Raw genomic sequence first — 27,920 nt, 5'->3', positions numbered from 1 at the left:
GTTCTGAGACGTTAGCGCCACAGTGTTTAGTGCCTCTCAGATTTCCTCTTCTTTTTATACCTCTTGTGATTCAGGAGAACTGCTGGTTTTCCCAAATGCTGGCAGAGGTCTGTTTCCTTCTCTACTTTTTGCACTGAGAATCTGCATCTTCTAACTTAGTAGCACTCATCCTCCCCACTGCCATCAGGACAGCACACAAGCTGTCCACAATCAAGGAGGTAGAGGACGCGCAGGCTAGGATGACAGAGACCACCTACACGAGGAGCTTGGCCCACTGGAGCAAAGTGAAACTTCGTCCCCAGACCTACACCCAAGGAGGAAAATTGAATTAACAAAAAGTGATGAGGGGAATGCTTGAATTAATAGCAGCCCCTGGTTATTACTCTGTGTTGTACCCTAGACCATCGTGTTTTTGCCCACCATGCCACATCGGATTAGAACTAGCCATATGCAAATCAGCGTTTGTCCTGCTGTAATGGAAAGGTTGAGCCCAAACTTCCAAGCCAGGTACTCTCTGAACCACTCTTGGGCTTCCAATGTTCCAGCTGACAGAGGACCTGAAATGGTAGTTCGGGCAAGACCAGTCTATTTTGAGGTGGCACGGTGGGCAAAAAACATAATGGACTGGGATGTGGCCCGAGAAATTACCAGTGGCTGAGATTAATTCAAGCAATCCGTCCATTATTTTTGGTGTTTCTGAAGGAGGCAAACTGGCATGTTTAGCATTAGTAAAGCAATATGATTACTTTAGGGAGGAGATGTGACCTAGCAGCTACTGGCTTTGGAACCTGGGAACCAAGGTTCAAAACCCAGCCTCGGCGCTTACCTCAAAATTGTGCGATCTTGGGCAAATCATTTAGCCTCCCTGTGACTAAATACGTGTAATGTGATATGTGACTTGCATTTGTGTAAACTCACCCCCCCCCCCCAACTTAACATGCACAATCCTGTGGACTGTCTCCCATACAGTACTCTGATGCGTCTGCGTGTGTGTGTATCTCCAGCGTCGGCACTTTATGGGCACTTGACTGTTTGAGAGACAGATTATCTATAGGACGGTATAATATTTCCACTGTGTATTCGAGCACTTGCGAATACTTGATCGGGCCCTTGTAGAGCATGAGGTATGTGCTGTTTGTTTTTGATTTACAGAGGAGGCGCTCTGTTACAATAACATTCTTGGACTGTGAAGGCATTTGCCGTTCTGTACGCCATGGGCGGTACAGGGGGCGGGGTCCGGCGGGACTCTACTGCCACACGATCGGCACTATTCAGTGCAAATATATGCAACAATTTGGGGGTTATTTTACCTGCATATTATATGCGCAGATTCACAGACTTCCCCACAGTGTTGGGATTCATATTATATGTTTAATTTTGGTTTGCGATAATTTTCGATATTACCAGTTATTCATATGTGTTTTAAGGTTCAACAATGCAGCACCTCTAATACATGCCCGCTTGTGAATTTAACATGCGAGTTTATGTACAGTTGGGCAATTTAACTTACGTGTGATTATCGAATACCAGTCCTATGTTTGTGTTTACTGTTTTACCACTTTAAAACTATGCCTCTCATTCAGCTTTCCACGTGATCAAGCCGTTTTACGGTGAAACGCGTTGTGGAATAAACAGCACTTTCAGACCTTCCGGTGTTTACTTCTTCATTCGTCCTGAGAGCGTGCTTTCATAGTTCGTTTGGTTTTCAACATTCAAATTGGTCGGCTTTACTCCGCCGGCGTGCACGCCACCTTTCACGGGTCGCTGAGATCCAGAAGGAGTTGCTTTCGTGGTATGGATTTACTTGGAGGATCTCGTTAAGGACCGGCCAGCGCTATTGTTTGGGGAACACAGAAAGAAGGAGGTGCATGTCCGCATGACATTTCCGGACTGAAGGTAAGCGGGAGTGGTGACTTTCCGTCCCTGAGGGGTTGGGGGGGTGTGACGGACAACGGAGGTTGCCTGCCATCACTCAGACACTCCGGGGCAGCGGGGGTCGCCACACTTGCAACAGTACCTTGGGGATTTGAAACGGACTCCGACACACCTTTAAATTGTGACTGGCATAACGCGCACGACCTACGCGCGGTTGCACAGACTATTACAATTCCCCAATTAACATTTTGGCAAAAGGAACCCAGCATACACACTGGGGGGACAGTGAGATATACACCGGAGACACAGATTTTTGGTGCTGTTTAAATAAGGTTTTCCAACATGGAAGAGGACGAGGAGCGTGCAAGAGTTGCAAGGACACTATTCACAAGGAAAATATTTCCAAGTAACGTGACAAAGGGAAGGGAACCAACTATAACAATAGAGCCGGTTGAACATAAGTTAAGGCAATTAGAAAAATTGAAAAAAACGGAGATCACTAAGTGGTGGGAAGCGACATCCCTACAGCATTATGTAGAACAAAACATGGTACCTAGGGGGTTGCGCATATTCACTACACCAACGTATGAAAAACCCAATCCATTGATGTTAGAGGAGTGGTCCATTAACTCAGCAAACAGTTCACGCAGAATGTTGGAAATCCTAATCAAGTATGCATGGATAGACCGTGAGGAACTCATTAAAGAGATAAGAGAACTCATGGAAGAACTCAATAAACTGATGGAAACAGAAAGTTTGAACATGAAACTGAAGCCCATACAAGAAAGACTATCCAAGCACGAAGAAGAAATAAAAGCGAGAAAAGAGAGAAAACTCAATCGCGACTACGCTGACTATGACAGCGGTAGGATACTTACATTCAGCCATAAATATGACCACTTATATAAGGATGACATCACTGGCACTATTGTGGTGGAAGAAATGGAAGAAGCGACAACTCCAAGGGCAGAGGAGAATATCACCAGCGAAAGCGAATCAGATGTCTCATTAAATATAACGGCACCCGCCAAAGGAAAAAAGCAAGTGACTTTTTTAGACGAGTACCGGACTCTGAGAAGGGGTCGTGTAACAACGAGGGAGACACCGGTACCGAAGCCCCGAGGACGAGGAAAAGGAACACGCGGAAGAGGACGCGGAAGGGGAAGAGGAGCAACAGGAGGATACGAATCAGACAGCGATGGCAAAAAAGACAAGGGCTATGGCACAGTGGGAACCAACAAAGGACGTGCCAACAGGAGAAAGTACTAATGGATAACGAAACGGTAAATATGACCATAGTAAATCTATCCAAAAGAAAACTTAACATGATAGAGAAGAAAACACTATGCCTAGGTCTGTCATTTTGTCCCTCATACCCTTCACGATACACTGACAATAGAATTGATTTATTCAAATACACCCGCAAACTTAAGCTCAAGAAGTGGTACAAACTTAAAGGTGATACAGGCCATATCGGTGCAACATCAGTTGTCTCCAATGCATATAACTTTGATGTAGGAGATTGTGACAATTTGAACATGGTCATGTCATTAGGCATAAGCGGTACGCAAGCAGAAAGATCGTGCAGCAACACACAGTTACTGACTGAATTGGAAACTGATATGTTTGCTACACAAGATGCAATGGCAAGTAGCACCACACAGTTACTGTCAGAATTGGATATTTGTACTGATGCAGCAGCCAATACGGATTTTAAGAAAAAATCTAGTTTCTTGCCAATACTGCCACATGATAACATTGATGTCTTTCAGGACTGTGTTAACAAAAGTCTCAACGAACTTAGACATAAACACTATAAACGCAGATCCAACGAACAATCCAACATGACCTACAAACAAAGACAGGCAGTGAAATCTCTCATGGAGGATAAGACTATAATTATCCGTCCTGCGGATAAAGGAGGGAATATTGTCCTGATGGACAAAGATATGTATATTACAGAGGCAAGGAGACAATTGTGCGACAAACATTTTTATGAGCCCATTGAAATGACTCGTTATCATGACAGTGTTACTAGTTTGTGGGATTTGTTATTTGATTGGAAGGAGAAGGGCATTCTTACGTGGGAGGAATTCGAATATTTAAAATGTGATTACCCAGTCCTCCCGGTGTTATATTTACTGCCCAAAATACATAAGAATGCCACTACACCCCCAGGGAGACCTATTGTGTCCTCACGTGGCAGTGTGTCGGAAAGAGTATCCAAGTACATTGACCATTTCCTAAGGGAGTATGTGATGGAACTCCCCAGTTATGTAAAGGATACTAAAGATTTTTTGAAGAAAATTGAGGACTTAAAGTGGGAGGTGGGTTACGTGCTGATAACCTTAGACGTTCAAAGCCTCTACACCATAATTGACCACAACCAGGGTTTGCAAGCGTGTGAATATTTTCTCAAAGACAGGCCCATCAAGTATAGGGAACATACACGCATGCTTCTGTGTATGATACAATACTGCCTCGAGAATAACATCTTTTTATTTAACGGTGAACTGTATAGGCAGGTCAGTGGCTCAGCAATGGGTTCCTGCTTTTCACCTAGCCTGGCCAACCTATTCATGGGTAAATGGGAGAAGGACATCCATTCTGATCCCATGCTACAACAAGATTTTGGAAATGTAGATATGTGGCTACGCTACATTGACGACCTCTTCATTGTGTGGAGAGGTACGTTAGAAGAGGCAGACTTGTTCATCAGCAAACTTAACCACAATGATGCAAACATTGTCCTCAGTGGGAATAAAAGCTTGACCGACACAGAATATCTCGATGTTAAAATTGAGATCATGGACCACCAGGTGCATACTAAACTTTTCCGCAAGGCCACGGCCGGAAATAGCGTTTTACACGCTCTTAGTAGCCATCCTGAAAGTCTAAAATGGAGCATTCCATTCGGCGAACTGTTGCGGGCAAGACGCAATTGCAACAATGATAAGGCTTACAGAGAGGAAAGCATGGTCATATTGGACAGATTTAAGAGCAGGGGCTATCCTAACTGGGTCCTCAAGAGAGCCAAGACAAGAGCGGACTCCATAAAAAGGGTTGACACCATTTGTGACAAACCTAACGATGAGAGTGATGAGGACAATGTGACTAGACTTATCTTGACCTACAGCACAGATTTCCAGGCTGTTAGAAAAATAATATCCAAGAACTGGGAAGTCCTAAAAAACGATAACGTGATTGGGAAAGAGTTACCCAAGAGACCCAGTATCACGTACAGACGAGGCAGGAGTATCAGGGACATGTTAGTCCACAGTGACATTACCACTTATTCCCCAGCTAATGTTCAAGGTTTAGATGGTTTCTTTCCCTGTGGCCATTGCAAGGCCTGCGCCAACAGCAAATCTTGCAAGGAAGTGTCCTACAATGGGATCACCAAGAAAATTACCCCATTTCTAACATGCAGCTCTACATTTGTGGTATATGCAATCATTTGCACATGCCACAAATGGTATATAGGCAGCACCACATGCATGGCCAAAAAGCGCATTTTGGAACATACGAGAGCCATTACCAACTTTGACCCCAAATACCCTGTGGCAAGACATTTTAAGGAGCACCATTACTCCAATGTCAAGAATCTCAGTTTTATCATTCTAGAACAGATACCATTGAATCCTAGAGGAGGCAATAGGGTTCTAAAACTCCGACAGAGGGAATCTAGATTGATCATAGATTTCCAGAGTAAGACTCCGGGGGGTCTCAACCAGGATGAGGAACTGGCTGTGCATTTGAAGGAATGAGCATTTATACATATGAGTATGTGATCTGTAAAATGTATTTATATTGCACGTCCTTTGTTGTCTTCCATACCTTAAGATATTAGTAGCTCTAGAGATATCATTTACTTGTATGCTAACATGTCTAGCTGTTTCATGTTGCATTACAATTTTAATCATGTACTTATTTATTTTGTTGCAGGAGCAAGAGAGGGGCCCTTTTTCATCATCACTTCACTTCACGGGAATCCTCCCTTCTCTTCTCCAGCGTCGGCACTTTATGGGCACTTGACTGTTTGAGAGACAGATTATCTATAGGACGGTATAATATTTCCACTGTGTATTCGAGCACTTGCGAATACTTGATCGGGCCCTTGTAGAGCATGAGGTATGTGCTGTTTGTTTTTGATTTACAGAGGAGGCGCTCTGTTACAATAACATTCTTGGACTGTGAAGGCATTTGCCGTTCTGTACGCCATGGGCGGTACAGGGGGCGGGGTCCGGCGGGACTCTACTGCCACACGATCGGCACTATTCAGTGCAAATATATGCAACAATTTGGGGGTTATTTTACCTGCATATTATATGCGCAGATTCACAGACTTCCCCACAGTGTTGGGATTCATATTATATGTTTAATTTTGGTTTGCGATAATTTTCGATATTACCAGTTATTCATATGTGTTTTAAGGTTCAACAATGCAGCACCTCTAATACATGCCCGCTTGTGAATTTAACATGCGAGTTTATGTACAGTTGGGCAATTTAACTTACGTGTGATTATCGAATACCAGTCCTATGTTTGTGTTTACTGTTTTACCACTTTAAAACTATGCCTCTCATTCAGCTTTCCACGTGATCAAGCCGTTTTACGGTGAAACGCGTTGTGGAATAAACAGCACTTTCAGACCTTCCGGTGTTTACTTCTTCATTCGTCCTGAGAGCGTGCTTTCATAGTTCGTTTGGTTTTCAACATTCAAATTGGTCGGCTTTACTCCGCCGGCGTGCACGCCACCTTTCACGGGTCGCTGAGATCCAGAAGGAGTTGCTTTCGTGGTATGGATATATATATATATATATAGTTAAACAAAGTGCCCACAAGCAATTCGAAAGGGCACTCAACATCATTTTCGCCCTCCGGCCTGATCATGCAGTTTGCTTCGTGCTCTAGCCATTATTCATTTCGCCGACGCGTTTCGAGGCCACACGCCTCTTCTTCTCTGGCTGCTGAGTAAACGGCATCTCCAGCTCACAATTAACACGATTTCCGGCATCTTTTATTTCCATTTCGGTCCCTCACGGGCTTTGCTGAGTGCAATGTCATTTTGATGCATTCTGGGTTATATAGTTCCCAATGTGAGCAATTATAGGGCACCATCCTAAACACATTGGAGAGGCTGAAGGACAGAACTTTTCGAATCCCACGCAGCGCATCACTTCACATGTAAAATGAGCTTGCCTGCTGTGCTCTGCATCTTATCAAGGAGAAGTGGAATGCTTTCTTAATCATGAATGCGCAACACACCTACTCAAGGTTTATTTAGCTCACTCAGGGAAATATGTATCCCAGAATGCATCTAGATGAAACTGCACTCAGCAAAGAAATAAAAGATGCCGGAAATAGTGTTTATGTGAGCCTGTGATGCCATTCTTTCAGCAGCCCGAGAAGAAGAGGCTTGCAGCCTCAAAACGCGTCGGCGGAATGATAAATGGTTGGAGTACAAAGACAAGCTGCATAATCAGGTTGGAGGGCGAAAGTGATGTCGAGTGCTCCTTTGAAATGCTTTTGGGCACTTTGTTTAAGAATATATATATATATATATATACACAATTACCGCTCCGGTGTATAGATCCACCATAAGAGAAACACGGACTCTGGAATAACTTTCTCCCACTGCTGGAAACAGTGACTTTTTATTTAGCCAAGAGCGCAAATGCAACGGACAGGATGACGCGTTTCGGCCAACTGCGTGGCCTTGCTCACATGTACATACATATATACATTGCACACTTAAGTACAAAGCTACATAAGTCCCAAGTGAGTGCAAAAAATAAAGTGCTGCTGGGCAACTATAGGAAAGGGGAAATTTGTGAGAGAGGAATGAGAGGCAATGGAACGAGAAACAGAAAAGCACTGATTTTAATATATTTGAAATTGTTATTTTCACTGCTTTAATTTTCATTTATCTGCAATGCCTTTCACATCAATTGCAGGACTTGCAATAGTTGACTCTTTATGGTATGTTTACACTCCTGGGTCTCAAAGCAATGATAACAAATGTCAGGATTACCCGATAATTGTAACTGAAATGAAATTATTTCATCAACTTTGCAAGTATAAGATACGAACCAGTGAAATTAAAGTTTGAACTATGAATTCTGTGGCAGGCTCCTATCTAGAAGAGTGCAATATTTAGTCACAGGAATATGGCACAGATGGACCATATTCTCCGTATAGTGGACATATTTTTACATTTCGTGGCCTCGTGGGAAAATGTCAAAGTGGGGATGGGCACTTCATGAATTTATAGGAATGCATTTTACTAACATACAGTTTTAGGTGGAGTGAATTGCTGGAAAGAATAGGTGAGAGTGAGTAAGAGAGTGAGTTCACTTTTTAGCTAGTAAACATGGGTGAAAAAATTCTAGTCGACACAGTTTTTAATTGCTGAAGCCTTTTAAGCATCTACCTTCAAACAGAAGGCTAGCTTGCTTGCTTGTCCAGCGATCTGGATACTATTTGCCATCACTGAGCTTCTGGTTAAAGTATGCTGCTGTGGTAGATAATCCGTGTCTAATGCTATACTGTATGGCAAATTATTTAATAGCTGTGCTTTACACACTGTAGGTATGATTCATCTACAAAAATAGTGCTCAAAGGAGGATAGATCACTATTGTGCAAACTTACGTTCTCGGCACAGAGCAGACATGGCCACATCACCTGATTTTATTCTGGAAGGATGTAACACACACCACACTAAACACCATTCTACCGCCCATTAACATCGAGAGAAATGCAGTTTAATTTTCCAAACATAGACAGCATATCCCAAATAAAGGAGGAAGAGAAATACCAACATTTCTACATCAGGGAGGGGTAGTAATAATGGAGGTGCTGGCTGCAGAAGACATTTTGTCAAATTACAGCAAGTGGAACCCACTGGTGCACCAAGAAAAGAGGTGTCCACCAACAATGCAGGACTTTGACACACAATGAAGCCATGCCGAACCTTACAAATGGATAACAGCTCTACTGAGATGCTTGCTTGCTGTAAACATTCTAGAAGGTCCCAAGCCACCTATCAGGAAAAAAGTCAAAAGGCTAATGTTTTGAATAGAGGGAATTTAAAATGTGGTGACGCTCTGCTCTTACAATGGGAACACTAAGGGCCTGATTCACAAACTGCTCTTTGTAGTAAGTTTTTTTAATACTAAAAAACTTACTACAAAGTGCTATTCACAAACTGCACTTTTGTAGTAACTTACATTTTTGAGAAAGTTCACTAATTTTTGGAATTTACAAACTGCACTTTTGTCGAAACTTTTTTTTTTAAACTTCTTTTTTTAATCTGAATAATGGTATCATACAAAGCAAGTAGTATCTTACACATATATCATACGCAAGATAGTTGGAAAAGTTCTTACAAGTGCAATATGATACACAAGGATGTATATTTTTAGTAAACAGCATAACAACTTAGGCTATCGTCAGTACTGCATAGAATTCAATATGTTAATCACAGTAAAAAGTATCAGAAATATGGTACAAAAGGTCAGTGCATCAATGTTTGTGTGGTCGGGTCGGTGACATAAAACCTTGACATAGTCATATAGGCGCTGTTAGATTCCAAGCGGCATATCACATATTCGCAAGACAGAGAAAGCGTGGTGATCACAAGTGGTGCATTCAACATGATAGGCATATAAACAAACAGTGCATTAGAAGTAACAACCTCGTTTTGAACCCAGACCGTCACTCCACCCCTTGGCAGCCATGTCTCTCTATGGTGTGCTAATGAGTTCAGGAGACAACAATGCATCTCTATCTCGCATCCACCCGAGGAAGGGCTCCCAGATGTCCCGAGGGCGGGAGGCAGTCGGCATTAATTCCCAATAGTTTCCAAGTTGAGTGTGGCCATAAGCCACGTCTGATAACCAGTCTGCAAACTTGGGAAGGGTTCTGCGCCCCCAGCGAATCGCCACCTGACGCTTGGCATATAACATCAAAAGAGCATGCAGCTTGCGACATTTGGGTTCCGTGTCAGCCACCCACCCCAATAATCCCAGCAGCGGGCGTGGCTTATCTGTTCGCTTAAGAATCTGGTTAATTGCATCGAATACTGCCGTCCAGTAACCAAGGAGGGATGGGCAGCTCCAGGCCACATGGAGGAAGGAGGCACCCTCCGCACCACACTTCCAACAGTTATTGTCCTCTCTTAGACCCATTCGGTGGAGAGCAACAGGGGTACGATAAAATCTATGTAAGAATTTGAAGTGGATTAGCCGGAGCGTATAATTAGGGGAAAGTGCCAACAGTTACTTACAGCAAAAGGACCATTGGTCTTCAGTCAGTGGCGGGTCAAGTTCAGCATTCCACAAGTGCATAGAATTAGGCGTTACAAGGGGAGATTGTTCTTGCATCGCATTGTATAAACGAGATATCAACTTTTTCGGGGATGCTCTGGCTAGAATGTTCTGGAGAGCTTGAAGTTGTGGAGGTTCCTCCGGAAAGTGGTCCCAGAAGGCTTTACAGGATGATTTCAGTTTATGATACATGAACCTGTCTGTAAAAGACGGGGCCTGTCCATCTTCAGCCAATTGTACATCGCGGAACTTGCCATTTGGATAAAGATCAGCGAATGGGCGTAATGTCGTTCCTGCCAAGGAGATGTCTCCCCTACTTTCCTCTAGGCATGGTATCATTGGGTTTTGTATGAGAGGAATTGCCGGCGCGTATAGAAGAGAGAGACCTGCACGCCTTCGCAACTCCTGCCATGCCCAGCGCAGCATATTCGCCGTGTCTATGTCTAGTGATGGTCTCGGAGTTCTGTGATAGAGGGCTACACTGAGTGGAAGCGGAGACACAGTCCATTTCCACCGCCACATGCGGTTGATAGGGAGTGGGGTAGGCCCAGAAATGTGCAAACTGGGCCTGCGCACATAGGCATATAGGTGCATGTCAGGCGCGCCCATGCCTCCCTGCCGCAACGACAGCGTCAGCGTCAAAAGCGCCCAAGATAGCCTAGCTTGTCCGCCCGCCCACACCAATGTCAGTAGATGGGAGCGCAGACAGGCGAAAAAATGCTTCGTCAAGGGGATCGGGATGTTCACAAAGGAATACAGGAATTTTGGCAGGACCACCATTTTTGCAAGTGCAATTCTGCCGGCAAGAGATAGCGGTAGTTTTGTCCATATGGCCCACTTTCCCTTCAAGCCAATCCACTGCTCTACCAAAATTTAGGGCCCAGACGTCCTGGATGTTACGGCTTATCCACACACCCAGATATTTGACTTCATCTGCCTCCCACCGTAGAGGGAATTCAGATTGTACCTCTGGGGTGCTGTCAGTTAGGGGAAAGATGACCGATTTGGCCCAATTAATTGAGATACCTGACAGCCCTAAAAATTTTACAAATTCGCGGATCAATGGGTTCAAATTCTCAGCCGGTTCGAGACATATAGGGTCACATCATCAGCATATAATGAAATCAATAAGCTGCGAGTGCTAAAACCTATCCCTCACGCAGTGTGGTGTTGACGAATTCTGGCCGCTAACGGTTCCATCGCAATGGCAAATAGGAGCGGGGATAAAGGGCAGCCCTGTCTTGTACCCCGGGAGATAGTAAAAGGTGCTGATATTAGGCCATTGACTCTCACCCTCGCCTTTGGTGCTGTGTAGAGTGGACGTATTAGTGCTATAAACATTGGGCTTAATTCCCATGCGTTCCAAAATTCGGAATAGATAGGGCCATTCAAGAGAATCGAAGGCCTTCGTGGCGTCTAAAAATACCGCTGCGGCCTGCACATCTGGGTAGAGGTAGTGTAGTACTGAGAAAACAGTCCGTAGGTTATGTTAGGTTGCACGGCCCGGTATAAACCCCGATTGGTCAGGGAGGGCTATCATTGGGAGCAGCGGCAGTAAGCGGTCAGCGATGATTTTCGCATATATTTTCACATCCAGATTTATAAGAGACAAAGGCCTGTAGGAGTCTAGAGATTTGTTATCCTTTTCTGGCTTCAAAAGCGTGACAATAAGCTCCTCTCTCATAGATTCTGGCAGTACCCCCTCCTCTAGAGCCTTGGTAAAAACAGCATGGAGCCTCGGCGCTAGTTCATCTACATATGTTTTGTAGAAAGCCGTGGTGAGCCCATCAGGGCCCCGGAGCTTTATTCAATAGCAGACCTTTAATAACCTTGGCAATGTCTTGGACAGTAACCGGAAGGTCCATGTATTTACGATGGGCATCGTTAAACCAAACTTGGGCGATGGAATCCAAATAGGTCTCAAGCAATTCCCGTGTCTGCACATGTGTGGATTCATATAGTTTGGAGTAGAATGTGGCACAAGTCTCTAAAATCTCCTCCTGTCCTATAATCACGTCCCCATCAGGGTCAATTATGGTATGCACGTAGGCGGGCGTCTCAGCAGTATTGATGAGCCTGGCTAGTGTCCTGCTAGGCCTATCCCCTTCACCATATCTTCGCGCCTCTGCCTGCTTGCCTAGGAACTTAAGCTCGCGCTGCGCCTCCTCGGTATAATCTAATAGTTTCGCTTTAATCTGTGTCGCAAGCTCGGGAGTGGGGTCGTCACAGAATATGTTCTCAAGGTCTTTAAGGTCCTTTTCCAACGCGCTCAGGGTACCCCTAATAGCGTTAAGAACACCCGCTTGGCGTGCTATGCACTGCCCCCTAATGACCACCTTGAATGCATCCCATAAGATTGATTCCGTAGAGACAGAACCAACATTATTTAGCGATATCTTTCCTAATTTCCTCAGTGAAGGCAGCATCGAGCAAGGCATGTGGTAGCAAACGCCAGGTAAAGGCACGAGTGGGGGCACCGGGGATCATCAGTTCCAACAGGCAAGGGGCATGGTCGGACAGTGAGTGGGCCAGACCCTCCACATTAACCGTCCAAGCAGCCACATCTGAAGTTACCAGCCAAAAGTCCAGTCTTGAACAGGCCCCGTGGTGACTGGAAATACATGTGCCCTCCTTCCCCCTGCACTTTTGTAGAAACTTAAAAGTTTGTAGCAAGTCCCTACCTCATTACCTTGTTTTCTAGGATAGGGTGTTGCAGTATCTGTGGTTGACTCTGTAGCGTTATTCCAATCGTGGGTAACGTCCCCAAATGCACACAAAAAGAAGAAAAGTTCCAAAAATGTGTTGTTTATTTGTATCAATAAAGTTTTATTTGAGTGTTCCTTGAATTTATTCAATGTTCATTGACGTTACTTTCACATCAATAGTTAATTTTAAGCATCAATTTTCATTGCCCAATGCATTTCGGGCACTTGGCCCTACATCAGGGGTTCTATGTACTGTCAAAAAAGGAATATACACAACTATTAATCCATATGTATGTATGAAAAAAGCATGATTCAAAATTGAGTAACCATGGTATCAAATACCCATCATTTAGACTTTTTAAACCTTATATCCCTCACTGTATATGCCCATATTTTCAAACAAAAATTCTATGCACAAAGGTTGAAAACAGGGTCATATGACCTAACATGCGAACTTAAACCACGTGTTGAATAGTGTAAAATGCTATACAATCGTCCTGGTTGGTACGTGTTTGTAAAACAATGTATCATGCGGGATGAGCCATGGTCCTTAACCAGTGTCTAAAAACCGAATATAAAAGAAACGGTATAACGCGTCATGGAATCTTCCTTGGACCTGTTAAATATAGTATATTCGTTGCAGTCGCAAACTTATAAATATTCTCGGGTACCGAATGTCAAGGTGGACATAGTTCTGAAACGATAGTTGGAACGTGCAAGTGTGAAAACCATTTTACATAAGCGACCTGCGCTTCAACAATGAAATGCAAGTAGTATGAAGTAAATTCAATACCTTAACACGGGGTTAAATCACGGTACTCGGCGGTGGTATGGTTCGGACATCTGCGGAGGAGAACCATTGCATTAATTTCGCTGGTCTACATTAATCGGGCGTTTTCACAAAGTGGAAGTTTAAGAATGAAAGCGTCTTACCAGAAACTAATGCGGAGACTGCCAACAGGTTTCCGTTTGTTCCGTGAAGCGTCGCGGTAGTAAACGCGCTATAATGAGAAGGTTACGGGACACACCACATGATAACTGAAAATAGACGACATACTTCTCGGACGAAAAATGCTGAAAGAAAGACCGATGTAAATAAATAAAAGTTAAACATCTCTCGGGAGAATCGGGGTGTCAATATATATAATGTATAAAGGGGAACAGTGCGATAGTGCTAACAAAAACGGTGTTGATATAAGGTCGACTGAATGAAGTGATAACTGCATCTAAATGAGTGGTGTGTTAACAGAGAAACTAAACAACCTAAATACATGTCAAAGTTATGTAAGACGATCCTACAAATCCAAATAGGTTAAAATTAATATCATTCACTAGATTTATTGTAAATGGTAATGTCCCGATTGGTGGTCATCGAAAAATGTATAATCAATTGCCATGGATGTAATACACATTGGTACAGAAGGTCATCGCATCAAAAACATTATAAACAGCATTATAAAAAACAATTGAGATCGAACCGGTCATTGAGTCCCTTCGGGTGGATCGCATTGAGAACATTTTTCCAAAAGATCTCTTGTCTCAAGAGATGTTGGCTATTGTCTCTCCCGGGAAGGATGGATGGTTGTTCAAGAATAGGAAATCTTAGTTGACTGGGAGTATGGTTGAAAGTGTTGAAATGCGTTGCCAATGGTGATTTCAAACTTTTGGTGTGAATGTTGCTCTTGTGTTCTACCAGTCTTGTCTTTATTTTTCTTTCAGTTTTGCCCACGTATGCTAAGCCACATGGGCACTTAATCATGTAGGTGACATTTCGACTGTCACAGGTGGCAGAAACTTTTAATTTAATCAATGTTCCTTGACTGGGGTGTGGGACTTCCTTTCCTTTTATGATTGCGTTGTAATTGCCACAATTATGGCAAGGTAACGTGCCTTTGTAAGAAAGTGGTTTGGGATCATCCTTTTTGTTTAGAAGTTCTTTTATGTTTTTGGTCCGTTGATATGCGAACCTCGGTGGACTTGAAAATATCCCATTGAAATCTTCTTCCAATGCCAGTAAGGCCCAGTGTTTTAGTATAATTCTTTTGATGTGATGACTTTCAGTCGAATATTTAGAAATGAACACCATTCATTCTTGTTCCCTCGGTTTCTCCTTTGGTGTCAACAGGGTGGATCTGTTTACGGTCGATGCCTTTATTATTGCTTGATTTAGGATGCCAGTTGGGTATCCTCGCTCTCTGAATTGGGGAAGACATTAGTGAAAAAGTGTCCAGTGGAGGACAAACAGGAACTACCACCACGACTTTTTTAGAGAAAGGACCAACGCCATTAGAAGAACCAGGAGGGGCAAAAGGAATAACACGACAAGCTCCCATCGCAAAGAACAAGAGGAGTCAAAAACCTTAGTAATTAACTTGTCAAAACACAAAATTTCACGATTTGAAACACGTGTACTACAAAAAGGCACTACCTTTGTATCAACATTCCATTCAAATTCCTTGGATACCCAAGTTTGTGTTTACAAGTTTATGAGGTTATGAGGTCGTTGAGACTCAGACACTTTTTTACTAATGTCGTCCCTACACCGAAAGAATCAACTAAAGACACCCTCAGGGGGTTGCGAAATAAGAGCAAATGTATTTCACCAATAAGTCATAAAGTATTGGATGCTTATCAAAAAGTGGTCTCTAAAGACATTGAAATTATCTATAAACAATCCAAATCCAAATCTACCAATTTATCCAAAAAAGAATATCAAACACTAAAAAACCTGGACAACAATACCGATATTACCATGACAGGCAGACAAGGGTGGCGCCCTCGTCATCATGGATACGGAATATTACAATGACCGCGTAAAAGAACACGTGATGGATGAAAACATATATCATAAAATTGAACAGGATCCAACTAAAGAGTTCGTTAAAATACTCACAATCATCATTGACAGAGCAATTAGCCAAGGTAGCATTGGCTCAAAAGAAAAAGAATATTTGATCAAGCAGAATCCGGCGCTACCTTATATCTACAAGATCCCTAAGGTGCATAAACACCCCACGCACCCCCTGTGCAGACCTAGCGTCTCCACCGTTAATTCCATTCATGAGCCAGTCGGAAAATACCTAGATAAACATCTACAACCATTGATCCAGAGCATGACCACGTACATAAAAGATACAACTAATTTCCTTAACATTCTTGATGAACATGTGGCCGTATACACGAAAGAGATGATTCTTTGTACCATTGATGTACAATCCTTATACACTTCAATCCCACACAATCTTGGAGTAGAAGCTGTAGCATCTTTTTTAATGATGACGGAAATGGATGAGGTTTTTAAGATATTTCTTATGGATTTACTAAACTTCACCCTTTACCACAGTTATTTTTACTAGAAAGATAACTATTTCATTCAATCCTCTGGTACGGCAATGGGAAATTGCGCAGCACCTGCATACGCGAACCTTTTTATGTACAGATTTGAACTTGATAACATCCTGAACAACAACGACTGGACTGACAATTTGATTCTATATAAAAGATATATAGATGACATATTTAGCCGATGGAAGGGATCAGAACAGGCATTACTCCAAGCCATACCGGAATTGAACAAAGTCAATGATAGAATCAGATTTACACACAACATACAATCAAAACAAATATCTTTTCTGGATGTAATGATAAATAACAATCAGGGCAAATTGGAAACAACGGTATTTACCAAAACCACAGACAGGAACAATTTGCTACATTTTCAGATTTTTTACCAACATTCACTGAAAAAATATCTTCCGTACTCCCGGTTACTAAGAATCAAAAGAATTTCATCTACAGACAATGCATACAACGGAAACATGCATACCACAATAGACAAATTCAGAGAGCGAGGATACCCAACTGGCATCCTAAATCAAGCAATAATAAAGGCATCGACCGTAAACAGATCCACCCTGTTGACACCAAAGGAGAAACCGAGGGAACAGGAAAGCATGGTGTTCATTTCTAAATATTCGGCTGAAAGTCATCACATCAAAAGAATTATACTAAAACACTGGGCCTTACTGGCATTGGAAGAAGATTTCAATGGGATATTTTCAAATCCACCAAGGTTCGCATATCAACGGACCAAAAACATAAAAGAACTTCTATACAAAACGGATGATCCCAAACCACTTTCTTAAAAAGGCACGTTACCTTGCCATAATTGTGGCAATTGCAACGCAATCATAAAAGGAAAGGAAGTCCGACACCCCAGTCAAGGAACATTGATTAAATTAAAAGTTTCTGCCACCTGTGACAGTCGAAATGTCACCTACATGATTAAGTGCCCATGTGGCTTAGCTACGTGGGCAAAACTGAAAGAAAAATAAAGACAAGACTGATAGAACACAAGAGCAATATTCGCACCAAAAGTTTGAAATCACCATTGGCAACGCATTTCAACACTTTCAACCATACTCCCAGTCAACTAAGATTTCTTATTCTTGAACAACCATCCATCCTTCCCGGGAGAGACAATAGCCAACATCTCTCGAGACGAGAGATCTTTTGGATTAATTTTCTCAATATGATCCACCCGAAGGAACTCAATGACCGGTTCGATCTCAATTGTTTTTTATAATGCTGTTTATAATGTTTTTGATGCGATGACCTTCTGTACCAATGTGTATTACATCCATGGCAATTGATTATACATTTTTCGATGACCACCAATCAGGACATTACCATTTACGATAAATCTAGTGAATGATATTCATTTTAACCTATTTGAATTTGTAGGATCGTCTTACATAACTTTGACATGTATTTAGGTTGTTTATTTTCTCTGTTAGCACACCATTCATTTAGATGCAGTTACCACTTCATTCAGTCGACCTTATATCAACACCGTTTTTATTAGCACTATCGCACCGTTCCCCTTTTTACATTATATACATTGACACCCCGATTCTCCCGAGAGATGTTTAACTTTTATTTATTTACATCGGTCTTTTCTTCAGCATTTTTCGTCTGAGAAGTATGTCGTCTATTTTCAGTTATCACGTGGTGTGTCCCGTAACCTTCTCATTATAACGCGTTTACTTCCGCGACGTTTCACGGAACAAACGGAAACCTGTTGGCAGTCTCCGCATTAGTTTCTGGTAAGACGCTTTCTTTCTTAAACGTTCACTTCGTGAAAATGCCCGATTAATGTAGACCAGCGAAATTAATGCAATGGTTCTCATCCGCAGATGTCCGAACCATAACACCGCCGAGTACCGTGATCTAACCCCGTGTTAAGGTATTGAATTTACTTCATACTACTTGCATTTTATTGTTGAAGCGCAGGTCGCTTATGTAAAATGGTTTTCACACTTGCACGTTCCAACTATCGTTTCAGAACTATGTCCACCTTGACATTCGGTACCCGAGAATATTTATAAGTTTGCGACTGCAACGAATATACTATATTTAACAGGTCCAAGGAAGGATTCCATGACACGTTGTACCGTTTCTTTTATATTCGTTTTTTAGACACTGGTTAAGGACCATGGCTCACCCCGCATGATACATTGTTTTACAAACACGTACCAACCAGGACGATTATATACCATTTTACACTATTCAACACGTGGTTTAAGTTTGGATGTTAGGTCATATGACCCTGTTTTCAACCTTTGTGCATAGAATTTTTATTTGAAAATATGGGCATATACAGTGAGGGATATAAGGTTTAAAAAGTCTAAATGATGGGTATTTGATACCATGGTTACTCAATTTTGAATCATGCTTTTTTCATACAAACATATGGATTAATAGTTGTGTATATTCCTTTTTTGACAGTACATAGAACCCCTGATGAAGGGCCAAGTGCCTGAAATGCATTGGGCAATGAAAATTGATGCTTAAAATGAACTATTGATGTGAAAGTAACGTCAATGAACATTGAATAAATTCAAGGAAAAACTGAAATAAAACTTTATTGATACAAATAAACAACAAATTTCTGCAACTTTTCTTCTTTTTGTGTGCATTTGGGGACGTTACCCACGATTGGAATAATGCTACAGTGTCTACTTTAAGTTCCTTTTACTCAGAAGGGAGTACCTAATAGCACCTACATACAAGCCAACAAACTGTTCACCTTTCTAACGCAACCAGGAGTGCCAGAGTTCTTTATATATATAGTCAATTAGTATCTGTGGTTGGCCATGTGCAACGCTGGACTTACTACAAAAGTGTAAGTTACTAAAAACAAGTGCAATTTTTGTATTCTGACAAGTGGTAAACTTACTCAAAAGTGTAAACTTACCCAAAAGTGTAAGCTACTTTTGCAAATCAAGCCCTACGCACTTATTCACTAGAAAAAAGGCTACCTATTGTCACTGCTTTCAGCCTGGAAGGAAAAAAACACAATGCCACTAAATACATGAGAAGCAGCAGCTCAAATCTGGCAGAACATTTTTTTTCTGAAAAAACACTTGTTTTGTGAAACAATGCGGATATTGACTCAATTTAGAGCGTTACCTTAAAGTGTACTGTGATGTTCCAAGGAAGAGCTGTATTTGAGGCGTACAGGTCAAATAGCAACCCTATAGGATAATGCCTAGAAGAGAAAGAAAGAAAAACAGTCAAACTTATTGAACTTTAATCTTAAATGAACGGGTTTACTTATTTTTATTTACTTGAGTTTTGTATAGCGCTGGCTATAGACCCTTAGGTATCAGAGCGCTTTACATGAGGAAAGTTGCATGGATTACAAGTTACACATTGTTACAGAAGATGATAACACTATAGGTTGTAATGCAATTAACTCAAGAGGCTGAAATACAAAGACATCTTATTACAAAGGAAACTCACTTTTTCACCCGCAATAAGACAGCATATGAACAAAAGTTAACCTTAAACGCAGACAGAATAGGACATGAGAATTTTTTTTACCTTGTCACGATTTTTAATAAAAGGAACATGAGAATTTTCACAGTTAAGAAATATCAACTACCTGTTCCCCCAAGGACAAAAGTAGGGGGGACATAAGTTTGTAAAGGATATGATATGATCAAAAACTTGTTGGTATCTCAGTAGGTTACAATACGTATGAAACTCAAGAAGAATCTTTCAAACAACCGCCTCCTAGCAGGAGCTCAGTATCACACAAATTATAACCACCCATAGTGGACAAGAAAGGAATGCCTACTAGAACACAAAGTGGACCCTTGACCTAGGAGAACCGTGGTCGCCTGTGGCTCTGTAGGTTTAGAATTCCTGTACCCACATTCCACTCTCAATTTCTCCAGGTTCCATAGCCTAGCCATTAGAGGCCAGTGCAATCAGTTGTTTTTTTTGTTTTTTTTTTAAAGAATATGCAGATCTGGTCACCTATGTTGAGTTGCCTGTGACACATCATGGCCAATTAACACTCTAGCTCCCTCCAAATCCACAACAACGGCTCTCCTCCCACTAAGGAAATCCTAACCCTCTATATGAAATCTGACTGCTTTTAGACCTTCCATCTGGTTCGAAGGAGAACTCCCAAAGATCTCTACATTATTAAAGAATGTTAGTTATTGGGATCTAATGTCCCCATGGATTGAGGTTAAGGGAACACGAAAGTTCTCACTGTATGCCTATGCTGTGTTATATTGGCAAGATGAGGATCTTCCAACTCCTTCTCTGAGTGGGATTCATCTCAAGACGTGGTAGCTTGGGAGTTTAAACAAAAGTCCTTTCTTTTTTTAAACTCTCTAATAGGCTTACATTTGACAGCCTTTTGAGGTATCTGTGGATTCATTGGACGGAGCTTGTCCAAACATGCCTAGATCTACCAAAGTAATCAAAATTAACGACACGAGCGGCCTTCATTGGTCATCTCTTGTTCTAAAATATGTCAGTCATACTGTTGGAGCGTTGCCGATGGGAGTCTCTTCCACTAGCTGCAGCCTGAGCCTGCCTACAAATTTACAAGTGTCCCTTCCCTTGCCACACCGTCACTGCTGTTCCACCTCTCCCAGGGGTCCAGTTCTTGCCCAGTAAACTCGAACTTACAGCAAAGTCCCACCTATGCATGCCTTCCACCAGTACCAGCATTGAGACAACTCCTGACTCGCAATCTCAGCCAATACTCTCTTTTGGACAATATGGAGGCAGCACTATCTTGAAAGGCTGCTTCACATCAACTCCCAGTTACCTTGCCTCACTGGTTTAGTCCAATCTCCCACTGTACTCTCGTTGGACAAAGACAGGCCCCGGGTGCGCCCCTCTGTGCACACCCTCCTCTAGACCATGCAGTTCCCGGAACTCAGAAAAGCAGTGGCAGGAGCCCAGGATAGGGAGCATCACCACAGCCCCAGGAGAAAGCGGCCATTTCCGAACCAGGCATGATCCACCCCTTACCCTAAAAAAAATTTTTATAAACCAGAAGTCTACATAATTAGGATCCCAAAAACAAAAAAAGGTTAGTTTCTTGTCTACATAAATTTGCTGAACACTTGCATGAACCAGACAGCATCCTTCCATTTAAATTTGCAATCTGAAAAATAGAGGTGGTGTTGCATGGGCTACTCCTCAAACTTTATTCCCCTTACCTCAATATGACCTGCATCACACAATGATCAGTCAGGGTGACAGGCTTCTGTAAACTCTAAGCGTGTGAGAGATAGCAGTCTGTGGCTATAAGGGGCCACAATAATGATGCTATTCTGAAATTTTGATTGGTATTGCTAAAACCAAGAAGAACTGGCAAAGACAATAGATTGTGCCTACAAGAGTTACTGGCTTTGGCATTGTTGTAGCCATACTGTACAGGAGTGTAGCTCCTGCACAGCATGACTAAAACTAATTGAAAAAATAACTATAATATGGCCAATGCTAATGTGTGTGTTTTGTTTAGTGCATTAGTACTGCCCGCTCCATAGCGTTTTTTTTGTTTATTTTTAGCTGTATGCTCCCCAGAGGCAATATTGCGTCACAGAAAGCGGGAGAGAAGGACGTAGGTGTAGGAAGAGGACATAAAAGGGGATCGGGAAAGCATACAGACAATAGAGTGTAGTCTTGAGGGTCTGGAAGCAAGCAGACACACAAGAGTGGGTGTCCGGAGAGGCTGGGGCAGGGAAACAGACTACAGGGGGTGGGCATTAGAGGCTGGGGGCAAGCAGACTGGCAATGGAACGTGGTTGGGAGGGGCTGGGGCTAGTACACAGACAATAGAGGGTTCTCAAAAAGGGCTGGGTGCAAGCACACGGAAGGTGAGCCTGAGGGACTTAGACAAGCAGACTGACAATGGAGGGTTGAGACGGGAGGACTAGGGCAAGCACACAATGCCAAGGCATCCCAGGGGCCCACGCTTGAGCGGCTCCAACTTTGGCTATTGCGCTCCTTCTGCTGTCCCATTGTGCAGTCCCCACCTTCCAGAGCCCATCCGCTGCATTACCAGTATGGGTGGGTGCAGGGTTGGATTGCGAAGGCAGGCAGTCGGGCATTGGACGATGGGCCAGTGCCTCAGGTCATAAGTGGCCAGATTTTTAGGGCCTATGTATACCGGCTCACAGAGACTTACTATCTTTTCCGGTCCCTGCCAGACCACTGAAATGTGTCACCAGTATCATGGTCACTTCCCTGCCATGCAGTCAAAATGAGGCTGGGGGTCGGGTGTTGTTCTGGCCCTTAGGGCACTCTCACCTCGGCTCCCTGCCTCCTGTGGCTAGCCCAGCCCAGAAGCAGTGTAATTCCCCCACTGGGCAATAGGTCATGTCATGTGTGGGGTGGGTGGGTGGGAGTATGCAGGGGCCTTGCTGGCAGGGCCATTCTGACAAAAGCCCCCCCGGAGTTGCAGCATCAGCTATGTGCTTTTCGTGATCCCCTCCGCAGGCAGGTCTAATACCCTGAGGATATAGTTGACTGGGGAGTGGGTTAGTAAGGAAAGTGGCCTTGTTAGGGGCCAGGTGTTTTCACCTCGGTTCCTCTGTCTTAAGTCCTGGTGGAGTGGTTGGGGAACCATATAATGTAACTTTATGGTTTGAGAGAGGTTGGCGTTGCTACTGGGAAAGAACCTTCGAGCCTGGCGCCAGCTCAACATCCGGCGATTCTGGGCAAATGACTTAATTTCCCTACCTAAAATAACAAGCATTGGAAATGCAATAGGTCTCGCATTAGAAAAGTTGGAGCTTTGGTTTTGTAAATGACAACTTTTTTTATGTGTTGGTCTTGAAAATAGCAAAATTAATTGCTTTGTCATTTACAATGCCAATACTTTTAACTTTTTCAAATGTGACACCTATAGCATTTGTAATGCCACATGTTTTGTATGTACGTGACTTACATGTATTCATATAACAAATACAAATGGCTTTTAATTTTTTTAAATAATTAATAGTTAAATAAAAGTTCTTGTAATTTATAATAGCAATAGCTTAAACTATTGTAAATAACTTTTGTGAAGAATATGTGCAGTGTATATTATTGTGACGAAAATGCAGCCACGTCAAAACATGCAAACAAGTCCCCTAAAAAAACAAGGATGGAGGGGAAACAGTGGCATAGGGGTGAAGTACGGATGAAAAAGAACATACAAACAAGAACAAACAAGGTATTGCAGTAGTTAACAATAAAGCCTTGAGACTAGCTCCTGTTCTGCACTCGTCAATAAAAGTCACTCATAACCAAAGTCTTAACCAATGTGTTGGCCGATTTAATGTTAATGAATAACCATTGAATAGCAACATACATTTCCGATACATGATAATGTTCCCCATCATACAGCTAGCTGTGTGTCAGGCTAGGCATGTGGATTATGCATGGCAGGAAAATAAACAAAATTAGTCAACTTGTCAGCTTCTAACTTGCATGTCTCCAGGCATCGGAAACAAACTAAAAGATAGATTAAAAAAATATTTCTTTAATACTTGTTGCGTGTTTCCAGCTTTTGCCGAGATTCCAGAGCTTAGAAATTCTCTAGCAGTCACTCGGCACAGGGGAGGTAGGGGCGGGTGCAGGCGCCATAGGCTAAAAGGGTAGGGCGGGTGGATGTTAAGCGCCAAATGGCAGAGAATGAAGAAGAAAGAGAAACAAGCTGGAGTTAGCCAATTGTCGAGACACAGCCCACTGAGAACATCAAAGCTGTGAGAAGCTGTCTGAAGAGAAGGAAACGAAGCTGTAATTGAAGGCAGAGTGAAAACCTGGTGTAAAATAGCAGCAGAGAAGGAGGCGGAGAGGAGGCGCGGAAGGAGAGCTGGAACACGCTTTAAAAAGACTCAGTAATATTAAAAATAATGCAATGCTGGAGCCTATTTCAGATGAATGGGACAGGCATTGTAGTATAGTTGTTCAAATTGCTGGCACTGGAATCCGGCATGCTCTCTCGATTAGGGGCACCACGGTCACTGGCATTTGAGAAGTGTAAAGTGTTACATGTCACAGAGCCCCCCCTAGCAAAAAAAAAATCACAAGGATCAGCTGAGCAGCCATCATCTGGATGTCGGAGAGCGCTCAGAATTACGGTAAACTGTGCCGCATTAGTGGAGGCAGTGGGGAGAGAGGAGATCAGAAATGTCCTGCAGATCGGGACACGGAGAACGCTTGAGGTGTTGTGGCATCAAGAATCATGGATCAGCTGAGAGAAAGGGAGGCTTCCGCTGAAAATGTATTCAGCACAAAGAAGGTGCCTGATGACACAGGCAACCAAGCCTCACGGAGAAGGAGTGATCAGATCGCTGAGGCTAAAGATTCAATGAGACAGTTGGAAAAGCTACAGAGGAAAGAAATATCCAAAAGGTGGGAAATGGAAACTGCTATGAAAGCACGGCTGATGAAGTAAGGGCAGACGATTTTTTAATGTCGGACCTAAATATCTGGTGATGCAGATATTGTGACTCTCCACTATATAAGAACAGAAGTAATCGATGTTCGTGTGTAAATGAAACACGGAAAGAAAGAGACACTTACACATGCCACGAAGTTACTTTACGTACAGCAATGTAAGCATCTAAGGGAAACAAGGAGAAACACGAGAGACGGCCTGCGGCCGTCAAAGTGAAAGTACGGCCGGCGGAGGGCATTGCTGGGGGGAGGAGAAATGCGACACGGCGGGCAGGGGAGGGGCGGAGCGGGGAGAGCGGCATGAGGGTGTGAAGCAGCAGGGGCCTTTGAAGTGAAACTAAGCTTCACTTCAAAGGTGTGGGAGGAGTGCTGCTGGTGATTGACTGGCGATTTGATGATGTGCACGCGCATTTTAGGTCAATGCGCTTGCGCATTGACCTAAAAGCGCACTGGCACAGCATCAAATCGCCAGTGGAACCCGTTAGGTAAACTCTCGATAAGCCCCTATATATCTCGCTTCCGCTCAATGCGCATGCGCATTGAGATAGGTCGCGAGACCTAAAAATAAATGTAATCTAGTGCAATGTAGCAGGTGTTAATCCAATGCCTCTGGGCCAACTTCAACAATATAGAAAACTACAAAAAAAAAGTTAAAAAACAACTAATGATTTGGGAATGTGGGCCACTTTTTTGGCGAGTGCCTAGGCCTGATTGTGAACCCAATCTGACCCTGGATGGGCGGGTCAACGGCAAAGGCACATTATTCTTAGGGGTGCGCACCCAGGGCCAACCCCTCCCCCCCCCACACAACCTCCCGCCCGACCAATCGGCTTCCGGCATTTTCCTAGGCTCAGCTGCTCGGGTCCCGCCCCCGGTTTGGATTTCTCAAGGACCCCTCCTGATCCGGCCTGCTACTGTCTCCGTGAACGAATGTATCTAATGACTACAATGATTTACAAAGAAGCAAGTACAAGAATGTTGCTGATGTCGCAAAAACCAAAGGAACACAGAAAGAGAATAGCCTGACTGGCACTATTTAAGTGGAAAGAGTTACGCCTATGGAATGCAAGAAATGAAAACACCGGGGTTCCTATTTTATGCATAACCTGGTAAAAACCGCGCCGAGCTTCTCGGAAGAATGATCTTATCCAGTCTGAGTGGGCCTTTTTAAAGAGTCTTGAGACGAATGCTTTTCTTATAATGACCGGAGTTAACGACCCCTTGTTCTTTTAAATCGTATTTCGGGAAACATCGGCACCCTTGTAAAGCCGCAGCCTGTAGTTACATGGCTCCGCGGAAGATTTCGGAGATGCCGAGCACAGAGATGCGCTGGAGCCCGAGCTGGCTGGGAGGGAGTACAGCGCGGCCTCATAAACAGCCAGCCCGCTGGAGTCTGGCTCCAACTACAATGAGACCAGTGATCGTGGTGGCGATAAGGCCCTCTCAGTGGGCGACCTACACCCAGGCCTGGAACGCGCAGTGCAACAAAAAGCAAACTCGGGATAAAAGAGCGGCGACGCGCCTTTGTTAGAAAGTGGATTAAATAAAGCATCTTCTAAAGCTACTCCTAATAGAAGCGCACTATTGCATATTCGTCCTGAACGCCGCGGCGGGCCACGAGAAATAAAAGGCGAGTTCAAACAAAAGGGAAAGCCACACTTTCTAATCTCGGTTTAGAACAAGATAACTACATTCCATTTGCTGTTCCGGAGATTATAAAAAATATGAATCAGCCAACAAGGAAGAAATACATCAAAGTGAACTCTGCCCGCTTACAGGAAGCCTCTGAGAACGATGAGTTGGAAGGAAACTGTACCCATGCCTGGTCCAGGGCCGGTGCAAGGATTTTTGCCACCTAGGCAGAATATGTCGATGCCCCTTGCCTACCTGATACAAAATATTCGACGCATAGTACCCTGCCCTCCTCCCACTTGTGAGTTTAGAAAAGTAACGCTGTGGGTACACAGTACAACAATTAACTGAGCAGTGGACAATACCCAGCCATGTTCCTTTGCCTCGTCACTTTGTGGATAACTGATGCTTGAATCTCTTGCGATTAATAACATTTTATAATTTCCCAAAATAGGTCCTTGATTTGCTTCCAACAGTTTCTGCTATGGTAGTACTTAAGACTGATCATATGCACTCACAATAATATGCTTTTATTTAAGCGCCTACGGACAATCCAGTGTATGGTGTACACTTTGATTGTGTTGCACCCTTCTTGCCACCAGATGGCGTCAGTGTTCCAGAGCATCAGTGCAACGAGGTAACGGAGGGTATTCCATTTTCGCCAGCCGTTCAGCTTCGGTTCTCAGGATCTACCCTTGATCTTTCCCCATACAGAAATAAGGAGACTTAAAGCTTCCAAAAACCAGAGTTACTACAATGCAGGAAGCAACAGTGTGACCCATTCGGCGTCCACCACTCCAGTCAAGGCAGACCCACGTGTTCAGATTGAACACGAAACAATCCTCTAGGCGACACCTGCTCATTCGTTTGCTTGAAAGGGCACAGTCCCCTGAATTATTATGCGGGACAGTGCACCTTATCAACACTGGTCAGGGACACCGAGCCAGTCGACAGCACAGGGAAACAGGGCAGGGCGACAATCACAAGGCAGCTTGAATATATGATTATACCACGATTTCAATTACCACGCATGGCTTTACCACGCGAATTTTACATCGCAAGTGGCTTTACCACGCTGGTATTTACAACGTAGGATTTTACTACGCCTAGAAACGTCTTACCTGCACGTCTTTCTCTACGAGCCCTTACTTCCATCCTCCATTGAAACAAGCGTCAAAACACGTATACCAAAATAAAAAAAGGACTGCTTTTTTGACGTACACGGCACGTCTTTGGGGGAGGCTCTTTCCTTTTTCTTTTAAATTTATGTTCGTTTTTTTTTTTAAGTAACCTGCTTGTTATTTTTTGGGGGGGAGACCCCCCCCCCCAGCCCCCCTCCGAGCCCCCCCACCCTCGAGCCCCCCCCCCCTCTGCCCCCCAAGCCCACGCAGAACGACTTGAAGGAATACCACGTCTCCCCCCCAGCCCGTGGTAAAGACGTCGTGGAAGGCACCCTGCGTGGAAGGCACCCTGCGTGGTAAGTGTCACGTGGTAAAAGTTAGTAGTTGTAATGCCTTCGTGGTAAATGATGTTTCCCGGCAGCTTCCAGATTACATATAGCTAGGTTCAGCCACTTGTCACCAATGTAAAGCGCCTAGAGCCGCAGTGATGAAAACCTCTGTT

The 27,920-nt window shown here is 43.4% G+C and overlaps 1 protein-coding gene across 3 annotated transcripts in view; it reads right to left on the bottom strand.

Annotated features, from left to right (window-relative positions):
- Positions 1-27,920, bottom strand: part of ATG5 (autophagy related 5) — a 540,258-nt gene that overhangs the window by 357,449 nt on the left and 154,889 nt on the right. For all 3 annotated transcript variants that reach the window (XM_078648434.1, XM_078648433.1, XM_078648435.1), the window contains exon 4: positions 19,380-19,458. In XM_078648434.1, the coding sequence (XP_078504560.1) occupies positions 19,380-19,458 (79 nt within the window). The remainder of the gene's footprint in view (positions 1-19,379; positions 19,459-27,920) is intronic.

Source organism: Lissotriton helveticus, chromosome 6 (genome assembly GCF_964261635.1).
Source record: "Lissotriton helveticus chromosome 6, aLisHel1.1, whole genome shotgun sequence".
NCBI lineage: Eukaryota > Metazoa > Chordata > Amphibia > Caudata > Salamandridae > Lissotriton > Lissotriton helveticus.
The sequence above is the reverse complement of the archived record's forward strand: the minus strand, read 5'-3'. Positions and strand labels throughout refer to the sequence as shown.